General features: G+C 41.3%; 1 protein-coding gene across 2 annotated transcripts in view; it reads right to left on the reverse strand.

The window, feature by feature from the left end:
• TANC1 (tetratricopeptide repeat, ankyrin repeat and coiled-coil containing 1) overlaps positions 1-12,669 on the reverse strand; it is a 736,024-nt gene that overhangs the window by 63,786 nt on the left and 659,569 nt on the right. For both annotated transcript variants that reach the window (XM_069225129.1, XM_069225130.1), the window contains one exon: positions 382-482. In XM_069225129.1, coding sequence (XP_069081230.1) covers positions 382-482 — 101 coding nt within the window. The remainder of the gene's footprint in view (positions 1-381; positions 483-12,669) is intronic.

Genomic DNA, 12,669 nt, shown 5'->3' on the forward strand with positions numbered 1-12,669 from the left:
TGACCTGCACTTTGGGCTCATCAAATCATGTATTTCTTTGCTTCTATGCATCCAAACTCCGAGTCTGCCAATACCATGGAATGACTTCTCAAGACCTATGAGCATCAGCATTCCTATGTTATTTATAAAAGCAATAAAGATCACTTCTTTACCAATGAAGCCTTGCGCCACCGCCTGGCTGGCCTGCAGTGAACCACCTGCCAGCCCTGAGGCCAGGCCACATGACAAATCAGAGAGATGTACGCATGCACATGTGCCACCGATCAACCTACTTACTGCTGCAAATTTATGCAAAATATTATGAAGTTAGCTCTGGAAAAAATACAGGCAACAACTGTACAATAGGGAAATGGCCAATAACAATCTTGAATGTTGAAATACCTGCTACTTCTCTTGGCTCTTGCTCTGGCATAATATGCTTCATAGGAATTGGGTTTTAGTTCAAGTGCTTTGGAAGCAAATTCCTCTGCCAGGCCGAAATCCTAATCCGTGTAAAATAGAATTGAAAAACAATTACTGCTTATGAAGTGATTTCACAAAATATTTGCTGGACAGATCTGGTGAAAGTTCTGACAAACCACCCCACATCCAATGTATAAGCCTGGGATTTTAGCATCACACAATTGATCTTTTTAACATTTAAGAGAAGGATTATTAGCCTTGAAATTTACATTACAAAACAAAGGATACAAGAAAAGGCAGCCAAAAAGGTTCTAATTGAACAGTGATGTTAGTAAATTAAAACAAAAGTGGGAAACCACAGGTCTTTGTGTGGGAAACTAAGATCCCATACCTGGACCTGTACCTCACAACGAGACACAGCTGAACAACCTTGTTCATACACCACTTCCAGGACAGACGGCTCCTGCAAAAAATATCAATATCACAGGGTGCACACCTGGAGGCGCCACGTCATTTAAAAAACAAAAAAACTAAATCCTGCATATGCAATAACTGAAATTTAATTAATTAGCAAGTTACATGCTAAAAGATATTGGCAAAGTTTTCAGACTTTCATCTTGAACTGTGCACTAAATATAGAGATCCTGGTGTAAAACCTGTTGAACATTCAGTTTATATATATATATATATATATATATATATATATATATATATATATATATATATATGGAAAATGTCACTTACCCAGTGTACATCTGTTCATGGCATTAGTCGCTGCAGATTCACATGCTGTGCACATCCCGCCATCTAGTGTTGGGCTCGGAGTGTTACAAGTTGTTTTTCTTCGAAGAAGTCTTTTCGAGTCACGAGATCGAGGGACTCCTCCCATTTCGGCTCCATTGCGCATGGGCGTCGACTCCATCTTAGACTGTTTTCCCCGCAGAGGGTGAGGTAGGAGTTGTGTATGCTAGAAATAGTGCCCATGCAATGGAGTGAATATGTATGTACATAATGTAGTTTAAAGTAATATATTTACAAATTTACAAATGTTCAAGATCAACTTCTAAACGGCTACAGGCTCCCAGGGAGGCGGGTGGGCGCATGTGAATCTGCAGCGACTAATGCCACGAACAGATGTACACTGGGTAAGTGACATTTTCTGTTCGATGGCATGTGTAGCTGCAGATACACATGCTGTGCATAGACTAGTAAGCAGTTATCTCCCCAAAAGCGGTGGTTCAGCCTGTAGGAGTTGAAGTTGTTTGAAACAATGTTCGTAGTACTGCTTGACCTACTGTGGCTTGTTGTGCCGTTAACACATCTACACAGTAGTGTTTGGTAAATGTATGAGGCGTAGACCATGTAGCTGCCTTACATATTTCGGTCATTGGAATATTTCCTAGAAAGGCCATGGTAGCACCTTTTTTTTCTAGTTGAGTGTGCCTTTGGTGTAATAGGCAGTTCTCTTTTTGCTTTAAGATAACAGGTTTGAATGCACTTAACTATCCATCTAGCAATGCCTTGTTTAGAAATTGGATTTCCTGTATGAGGTTTTTGGTAAGCAATAAATAATTGTTTTGTTTTTCGAATTAGTTTTGTTCTGTCAATGTAGTACATTAACGCTCTTTGTCTAATGTATGTAGTGCTCTTTCAGCTACAGAATCTGGCTGTGGGAAGAACACTGGTAATTCTACTGTTTGATTCAAGTGGAACGGTGATATGACTTTTGGTAAAAATTTAGGATTTGTCCGTAGAACTACTTTATGCTTGTGTATTTGAATAAATGGTTCTTGTATGATAAATGCTTGTATCTCACTTACTCTTCTTAGAGATGTGATAGCAATTATGAATGCAACCTTCCATGTTAAGTATTGCATTTCACATGAGTGCATAGGTTCGAAGGGTGGACCCATGAGGCGAGTTAAGACAATGTTGAGGTTCCATGAAGGAACTGGTGGTGTTCTTGGTGGTATAATTCTCTTTAGGCCTTCCATAAATGCTTTAATGACTGGTATCCTAAATAATGAAGTTGAGTGTGTAATTTGCAGATAAGCTGAAATTGCGGTAAGATGTATTTTAATGGATGAAAAAGCTAGCTTTGACTTTTGCAAATGTAGTAAGTAGCTTACAATGTCTTTAGCAGATGCGTGTAATGGCTGGATTTGATTATTGTGGCAATAATAAACAAATCTTTTCCACTTATTTGCATAGCAATGTCTAGTGGTTGGTTTCGTAGCTTGTTTTTTTTTACCTCCATACATTCTTGTGTAAGGTCTAAGTGTCCGAATTCTAAGATTTCAGGAGTCAAATTGCTAGATTCAGCGATGCTGGATTTGGGTGTCTGATCTGTTGTTTGTGTTGAGTTAACAGATCTGGTTTGTTTGGTAGTTTGACATGAGGCACTACTGAGAGGTCTAGTAGTGTTGTGTACCAAGGTTGTCTTGCCCAAGTTGGTGCTATTAGTATGAGTTTGAGTTTGTTTTGACTCAATTTGTTTACTAGATATGGAAGGAGTGGGAGAGGGGGAAAAGCGTATGCAATATCCCTGACCAACTCATCCATAACGCATTGCCCTGAGACTGATCTTGTGGGTATCTGGATGCAAAGTTTTGGCATTTTGCGCTTTTTGTTGCAAATAGGTCTATTTGTGGTGTTCCCCATCTTTGGAAGTAAGTGTTTAGTATTTCGGGGTGAATCTCCCATTCGTGGATCTGTTGATGATCCCGAGAAAGATTGTCTGCTAACTGATACTGAATCCCTGGAATAAACTGTGCTATTAGGCGAATGTGGTTGTGAATCGCCCAATACCATATTTTACGTGCTAGAAGACACAACTGAGTTGAGTGTGTTCCTCCTTGTTTGTTTAGATAATACATCGTTGTCATGTTGTCTGTTTTGACAAGGATGTGTTTTTGGCTTATTATGGGTTGAAATGCTTTTGGCGCTAGAAATACTGCCAGTAGTTCTAAGTGATTTATGTGAAATTGTCTTTGCTGAGTGTCCCATTGTCCCTGGATGCTGTGTTGATTGAGATGAGCTCCCCATCCTATCATGGAGGTATCCGTAGTTATTACGTATTGAGGCACTGGGTCTTGGAAAGGCCGTAGTTGGTTTAAGTTTATGTTGTTCCACCATAGAAGCGAGGTGTATGTTTGGCGGTCTATCAACACTAGATCTAGAAGTTGACCCTGTGCCTGTGACCACTGTGATGCTAGGCACTGTTGTAAGGGCCGCATGTACAATCTGGCGTTTGGGAAAATGGCTATGCATGAGGACATCATGCCTAGTAGTTTCATTACCATCTTGACCTGTATTTTTTGTTCTGGATACATGACCTGTATTACCTTGTGAAAAGCTTGTACCCTTTGTGGACTTGGAGTGGCAACCCCTTTTGTTGTGTCGATTGTCGCCCCTAAGTATTGCTGTGTTTGGCACGGCTGAATGTGCGACTTTGTGTAGTTGATTGAGAAACCTAGTTTGTGGAGTGTGTCGATAATATACTTTGTGTGTTGTAAACACCTTTTTTGCGTGTTGGTTTTGATTAGCCAATCGTCTAGGTATGGGAACACGTGTATTTGCTGTCTTCTGATATGCGCAGCTACCACTGCCAGGCATTTTGTAAAAACTCTTGGCGCAGTTGTTATCCCAAATGGCAACACCTTAAATTGGTAATGTACCCCTTGGAATACAAACCTTAGGTACTTTCTGTGTGAAGGATGTATCGGTATATGGAAGTATGCATCCTTTAGGTCTAGTGTTGTCATGTAGTCTTGCTGTTTGAGCAATGGGATTACATCCTGTAATGTCACCATGTGAAAGTGATCTGATTTGATGTAGGTGTTTAACGTTCTGAGATCTAATATAGGTCTTAGAGTTTTGTCCTTTTTGGGTATGAGAAAGTACAGAGAGTAAACTCCTGTTCCTTTCTGATGAACTGGTGCTAATTCTATTGCTTCTTTTTGTAACAACGCTTGTACTTCCAGTTGTAGAAGGTCTATGTGTTGTTTTGACATATTGTGTGTTTTCGGTAGGACATTTGGAGGGAAATTGAGAAATTCTATGCAATAACCATGCTGGATAATTGCTAATACCCAAGTATCTGTTGTTATTTCCTCCCATTCTTTGTAGAACTTGGTTAGTCTCCCCCCCACAGGTGTTACGTGTTGGGGATTTGTGACGTGTAAGTCACTGTTTGTTTTGTGGAGTTTTGGGACTTTGGAACTTCCCTCTACTTTTTTGTAACTGTCCCCCTCTATATTGTCCCCGAAAAACTTCCCCGCAGATATTGGCTCTGATAAGTGGGCCTTGTTTGTGAGGTTGTGGGTTCTGTGCTTTGCCCTCGAAACTGTGTTTTTCTAAATGTGCCTCTGCTCTGTGGGGAGTAGAGTGCGCCCATGGCTTTGGCCGTATCAGTGTCTTTCTTAAGTTTTTCGATAGCAGTGTCCACCTCCGGCCCAAACAACTGCTGTCCGTTAAATGGCATATTCAGCACAGCTTGCTGTATTTCTGGTTTAATACCTGATGTACGCAGCCATGCATGTCTCCTTATTGTCACTGCTGTGTTGACAGTTCTAGCAGCTGTGTCTGCTGCATCAATTGCTGACCGTATCTGATTGTTGGAGGTACTCTGTCCTTCTACTACTTGCTGTGCTCTCTTCTGGAACTCCTTGGGCAAATATTCTATAAAGTGTTGCATTTCGTCCCAATGAGCCCCATCGTATCTGGCCAACAAAGCCTGTGAGTTTGCAATACGCCACTGGTTTGCTGCCTGTGCTGCCACCTTTTTCCCTGCTGCGTCGAATTTTCGACTTTCTTTATCTGGAGGTGGTGCATCTCCTGAAGTACGTGAGTTCGCTCTCTTGCGAGCTGCCCCTACTACAACTGAGTCCGGTGTTAGCTGTTGTGTGATGTACACGGGGTCTGTTGGTGGCGGTTTATATTTTTTCTCCACTCTTGGAGTAATGGCCCTTCCTTTTACAGGCTCCTCAAACACTTGTTTGGAGTGTTTTAGCATTCCAGGTAGCATGGGGAGACTCTGGTACTGGCTGTGTGTGGACGACAGTGTATTAAATAGAAAGTCGTCTTCAATGGGCTCTGCATGCAGGCTGACATTATGAAATGCCGCTGCCCTCGACACCACCTGTGCGTAGGCTGTACTATCTTCTGGTGGCGACGGTCTAGCTGGATAACAGTCAGGACTATTATCTGACACTGGCGCATCATAAAGATCCCACGCGTCAGGGTCATCTTGACTCATCCCTGTATGAGTCGGGGATTGCATCATAGGTGGAGTGGCTACCGGTGATGGTTGCGGCGAGCGTTGTGGAGACGGTGGCGGGCTTACTTGTTTAGCCACCTTTGCCTGTGGCTGCTTGTCTTTCTCCTGGAAGACAAGTTTGCGTTTCATTCTAATAGGAAGGAGAGTGCTGATCTGCCCCGTTTCTTTTTGGATGTGGAGCCTTCTTTGGGTGTAGTCTGGCTCCATTGTCTCCAATTCCTGTCCAAATCTATGTATTTTCATTTGTGAGGACATTCCTTGTTCCTCTGTGTAGGAACTTGATTTCGGTTCCGAGGCCGGATGTTTCGGTATCAAAACCTTTTCGGCTACTTTTTTTCGGTTCTGACGAAACCTTTTTTATTTTTGGCGTTGTTGTCTCTCTGTGCCGACTCATTTCGGTGCCGCTGTCTCGGTGCGAACTTGCTCAGAGCCACTATCTCGGGCCAGAGATTGCTGTGTGGCGGTATCTCGACCGGAGTCGGATGACTTCGACACCAGCGTGCCCTTTTTAGGTGCTGATGTTCGGTCACCTATTTTTTGGGTTAAGCCATGGCCTGTTGGGGGTGGCGTCCCCTGGGCTTTTGTGGTCTTCTCGTGAGTTTTATGTTTCGACGTCTTACTCACGGTTTTCGGTGTTTCTTCGGGTTCGAACTCGTCCGAGTCCGATTCCTGGATGGAGAAGGTTTCTTCTTCCTCCTCGAAACGCTCTTGTCCTGTCGGCGCCGACGCCATCTGCAGTCTTCTTGCTCTTCGGTCTCTTAATGTCTTCCTGGACCGAAACGCTCGACAGGCTTCACAAGTATCTTCCTTGTGTTCTGGCGACAAACACAAGTTACAGACCAGATGCTGATCTGTATATGGATACTTGTTATGGCATTTTGGGCAGAAGCGGAATGGGGTCCGTTCCATCAGCCTTGAAGAGACACGTGGCCGGGCCGACCAGGCCAGGACGGGGGATCGAAAAAACCCCGAAGGGTCACCGGAGCTCTTCAAAAGTCGGTGTTGATCTGTTATAACTAACCCGATACCGAACGCAAACAATACCGACGATTTTTCCGAGATTCTAACTAACATTCCAACCCGAAACCCGGAGCGAAAAGGAACACGTTCGAACCCGATGGCGGAAAAAAAACAATCTAAGATGGAGGCAACGCCCAAGCGCAGTGGAGCCGAAATGGGAGGAGTCCCTCGATCTCGTGACTCGAAAAGACTTCTTCGAAGAAAAACAACTTGTAACACTCCGAGCCCAACACTAGATGGTGGGATGTGCACAGCATGTGTATCTGCAGCTACACATGCCATCGAACTCTGTATTGCAATTCAAATGTTTACTTACTGTGATAGGTCGAGTCTGTTGAGATAACTGAATCAGTCTGCAGCTTTAGTTTCCACTACAGGCCTTACAAGATCCACAGATATAAAAACCTTGTATTGATGTCTGGCTGCAACTTTTTTGAAGGTCCAAAACATTAGTACACAATTTATCTTTGAGAGGCACATTTCCTAAAGGTAAACTGGGGTCTTTTCCCGATAGCCTCTGCCAACTTCTCCTCAGTTCTTAATATGTCCCAGTATGTATTTAGACTACGTCTTACTTCCCATGCTTGATCATGATAGGTTGTAATAAATCTTATAGGTTGAGTTTCCTCAACACTTGGCTTCGCCCGAGATATTAATAATTTCTCACGGTCCATCGACAACTCTTTCTTAAAAGTGTTCCCAGTGAGATTCAGCAGGTAACCGCCTCACGAAATCTCCTACTCATGATTGTGCTTCAAGCAAAAAATCTTTCTCATCATTGCCATTTCTTCTGGCTCTCAATAATTCTCCATAAGGAATGCTCCATATGAGATTAGTAGGATGACAGCTTCTTGCATAAAGCAAGCTGTTTCTAGCTGTTTTCTTACGAAACAATGTGCTCACTAGTCTCATATTCCTGACCTCCAATTTCAAATCTAAGAATTCTATTTCAGAATGATGTACATGAGCTGTAGATTTTAAATTCAACTGATTGTCATTTAGTTGTTTGACAAAATCAAGTGCCTCATTTTCACTGCCATTCCAAATACAGAAAATATTATCGATATAACGGACCCAAAGGACAGCATGCTTGTCAAACCGACGATTGTTATACTACCTGCTCCTCCCACCATCCCAGGAAAAGTCCTGCATAGCTAGGGGCAAAGAAAGTACCCATTGCTGCCCCTTGTGTGTCAATAGATTTGCTTATTAAACATGAAGAAAGTATTCGTAAGACATGTCCACATCATCTGCAGTAACATGTCAGTGTGCTGTAAAAACGAATTTGATCTTGCTCTCAAAAAACACTTACTTGCTCTGATGCCTAAATTATGCGGGATACACAGGTACAAACTCTCTACATCTAGACTAAGCAATAAAAAAATTTCATCCCACAAGATGCCATTTATCTTTCTTAAAAAAATCGGCAGTATCTTTGGTATAGGAGGGTAAAGATTCAACAAACGGTCGAAGGAAAAAGTCAAAAGATTTAGAAGCGTTCTCTAGCAAACTGCCTCTAAATGAAACAATCGGTCTGCCTGGTGGATTAACTGAGCTTTTGGGTAACTTGGGCAAAAGATATAACACCAGGAGTTTAGGAAAATCACATTTCAGGAACAAATATTCATTTTTTGCAATGATTTTCTCATCACTTCACGTTTGTAATTTATCCAAATATTCCTTATTTGCTATAAAATACTTTTGTCAAGTGGTAGTTTCATACTGTTTCGTGTCATTCAGTTGTCTCAAACCTTCCTCCAGGTATTTATCCAATGGCCAATCACCACATTACCCCCTTTGTCTGATTGTTTGATGACTATGTTCTCATTCTTCCTTAATTCTTTCAGAGCTTCAAGTTGCTCCCTGTTCAAATGTTGGTGACTAAATTTTCTCTTTCTTTCAATCTATTGAAATTCCCTTATCATACATCTCTCAAATATCTCAATGGGTGCATTAGTTACTTGGGGACACAATATTGATTTTGGTTTAAAAATGTGTGTTGTCTCACTGTCCAGATCAGTTTCTAGACCTTCCTCTTCTAGATTAGCGATCGGATCATTGATCCAACTCCTATCATCCATTAAGTGCATATCTGTCGATCCTGTAAGGCCTGTAGTGGAAGCGAAAGCTGCAAACTAATTCAGTTATCTCAACAGACTTGACCTTTCACAATAAGTAAACATTTGAATTGCAATACAGAATTTTGCATTTATGCTTTGAAATGTCCCTGCAACAAATGTTACATTGGTAGTGCTATCCATAAAGCAAAGAAGCGAGTGTTGGAACATATGAGAGCTATAACTAGAGAGGATAAAAAATACCCAATAGCAAGACACTTTGCTCAGTATCATGACAAGAATGGTAATCTACTCAACTTTTGTGTACTGGATAATATTCCTAGCCTTGTGAGAGGTGGGAATCGAGAACAAAAACTCAGGAGACTAGAGTCAAAATATATCATTAAGTACAGAACAATGCATCCAGGGGTTATAACCTTAGTGAGGAGTTAGCAGTACATCTGGGTTAGTATAGAACAATTAATTTATTCTTATGCTTATCAGCTGGCAGTTATAGCTATTATTGGTCTTTGTAAAGAAGCAAAAATGTTTTTTTTTCACAGATGTAGGTAAATATCATGAACAATTTGTGGGGTTGTGTTTTCATTGAAGAGTTAATAATTCCAAATTGGATTATTATATATATTTTTTTAATTCAGTAGGGTGACATCGTGGCAACAGAACTAAAAAGCAAAAGAGCCATTGTATTTGATGAATGGGCCAAGATAGCGTGAGATCGAATTTGTGATGGAGATTTGTAATTAAGATTTTTTTTAAATTTCTTTATGCACTTATTGAACATTACATATTGCAAGTCTGTATTGAATTTAGACATTTAGTATGAAGCTCATTCCTTGCTGCTGTTAAATTGTACAAATTGTGCATTATGGTGATTAACAGGGAGATAGAAGATTAATGTGAGTAGGTGTATTACAAAATTAGAGCATGTTTGTTAAAAGCTCCATAGTTGTATTTCATATATATACAAACAAATACATTTTTTTATTTAAGAAAGCAGCATGAGAAATTAAAAGATTGATTATTGCGAACTATTTACAAACTGGGAAGTGAAAACAATGCAGTTGTAGTCTATTTAAAGATGGCCGAAATGTTTATGTTTAGAATCCTTAATTTCTTTAGTCCATTGTTTATGTCGTTTGAGAGAGTGTAGAAGACAGGGTTATTTAGGTAGCAAAAGAAATATGGCACGCATACAACCTGTGAACAAGGAGCAGGGGCTCTGAAACGCGTAAGCTTTTGAAATAAACACGCTGGTGCTGAAGGAGTCGCGGCACGTTGTTTTTGATATTGCCATTGTGTTCTGCATGTTCAAGGCTACGTGTGTCTGGGATTTAGGAGGGTTCACTACCCTGCCGCGACTAAGAGGCCGGAACCTAGTGGATTTGGATGGTATATATATATATATATATATATGGAAAATGCCACTTACCCAGTGTACATCTGTTCGAGGCATGGGACGCTGCAGATTCACATGGTGTGCATTATCCTGCCATCTAGTGTTGGGCTCGGAGTGTTACAAGTTGATTTTCTTCGAAGAAGTCTTTTCGAGTCACGGGACCGAGTGTCTCCTCCCTTTCGGCTCCATTGCGCATGGACGTCGAATCCATCTTAGATTGTTTTCCCCGCAAAGGGTGAGGTAGGGGTTGTGAGTATACTAGAGGTGCCCATGCAATGGAGTAGTAATGTATGTACATAATGTGTAATAAAATAATATTTATTTACATATTTACAATTTTCATGCAACTAAAAACGGCTACAGGCTCCCGGGGAGGTGGGAGGGCGCATGTGAATCTGCAGCGTCCCATGCCACGAACAGATGTACACTGGGTAAGTGACATTTTCAGTTCGGTGGCATGTGTAGCTGCAGATACACATGATGTGCATAGACTACAAAGCAGTAATCTCCCTAAAAGCGGTGGTTAGCCTGTAGGAGTTGAAGTTGTCTGAAATAATGTTCTTAATACAGCCTGTCCTACTGTGGCTTGTTGTGTTGTTAACACGTCTACACAGTAATGATTAGTAAATGTATGAGGCGTAGACCAGGTGGCTGCCTTACAAATTTCTGTCATTGGCATATTTCCAAGAAAAGCCATTGTGGAGCCCTTCTTTCTAGTGGAATGTGCTCTTGGTGCAATGGGTAATTCTCTTTTTGCTTTAAGGTAACAGGTTTGAATGCATTTAACTATCCATCTGGCAATGCGTTGTTTGGATATAGGGTTAACTGCATGAGGTTTCTGGAAAGCTACAAACAATTGTTTTGTTTTACGAAATTGTTTCGTTCGGTCAATGTAATACATTAGTGCTCTCTTTATGTCTAATGTATGCAAGGCCCTTTCAGCAACTGAGTCTGGTTGTGGAAAGAAGACTGGGAGTTCCACAGTTTGGTTTAGATGGAATGGTGATATGACCTTTGGTAAGAATTTTGGATTTGTACGGAGAACCACTTTATGTTTATGTATTTGTATAAAGGGTTCTTGAATAGTAAATGCTTGTATTTCACTCACTCTAAGTGATGTGATAGCTATTAGAAAGGCTACTTTCCAAGTCAGATATTGGATTTGACAAGAATGCATGGGTTTGAATGGTGGGCCCATGAGTCGTGTTAATACAATATTAAGGTTCCACGAAGGTACTGGTGGTGTCCTTGGGGGTCTTTTTAGTCCTTCCATAAATGCTTTAATGACTGGGATTCTAAAAAGTGATGTTGTATGTGTAATCTGCAGATAAGCAGATATTGCAGTGAGATGGATTTTAATGGAAGAGAATGCTAGATTAGACTTTTGTAAGTGTAATAAATAGCTTACAATGTCCTTTGTGGAGGCATGTAGTGGTTGAATTTGATTAGTGTGGTAGTAGCAAACAAATCTTTTCCATTTGTTTGCGTAACAATCTCTTGTTGTAGGTTTCCTCACTTGTTTAATGACTTCCATACACTCTTGTGGAAGATTTAAATGTCGGAATTCAAAGACTTCAGGAGCCAGATTGCTAGATTGAGCGATGCTGGATTCGGGTGTCTGATCTGTTGTTTGTGTTAACAGATCTGGTCTGTTTGGTAGTTTGATGTGGGGGTACTACTTATAAGTCCAACAGTGTTGTGTACCACGGTTGGCGAGCCCAGGTTGGTGCTATGAGTATTAGTTTGAGTTTTTTTGACTCAGTTTGTTGACCAGATAAGGAATGAGCGGGAGAGGGGGGAAAAGAGTAAGCAAATATCCCTGACCAGCTGATCCATAGAGCATTGCCCTTGGACTGAGGGTGTGGGTACCTGGATGCGAAGTTTGGGCATTTTGCGTTTTTTGTTGCGAATAGGTCTATGTTTGGTGTTCCCCAGCGGTGGAAGTGAACCTGTAGGATCTGGGGATGTATTTCTCATTCGTGAGTTTGCTGGTGATCTCGACTGAGATTGTCGGCTAACTGATTCTGAATGCCTGGTATCTATTGTGCTATTAGGCGAATGTGGTTGTGAATTGCCCAATGCCAAATCCTTTGTGCTAAGAGACCCAGTTGTGACGAGCGTGTCCCACCTTGTTTGTTGAGATAGTACATTGTTGTCATGTTGTCTGTCTTGACAAGAATGTGTTTGTGGGCTATTAGTGGTTGAAATGCTTTTAATGCTAGAAATACCGCTAGCAGTTCCAAGTGATTTATGTGAAGTAGTTTTTGTTGATTGTCCCATTGACCCTGTATGCTGTGATTGTTGAGGTGTGCTCCCCACCCAACCATGGAAGCATCTGTCGTGATAATAGCTTGAGGCACTGGGTCTTGAAATGGCTGCCCTTTGTTTAAATTTATAGGGTTCCACCACTGAAGCGAAGAGTGTGTTTGGCCATCTATCAACACTAGATCTTGAAGATGACCCTGTGCTTGTGTCCATTGTTTTGTAAGGCACTG

The sequence above is a fragment of the Pleurodeles waltl genome, chromosome 3_1 (assembly GCF_031143425.1).
Source record: "Pleurodeles waltl isolate 20211129_DDA chromosome 3_1, aPleWal1.hap1.20221129, whole genome shotgun sequence".
NCBI lineage: Eukaryota > Metazoa > Chordata > Amphibia > Caudata > Salamandridae > Pleurodeles > Pleurodeles waltl.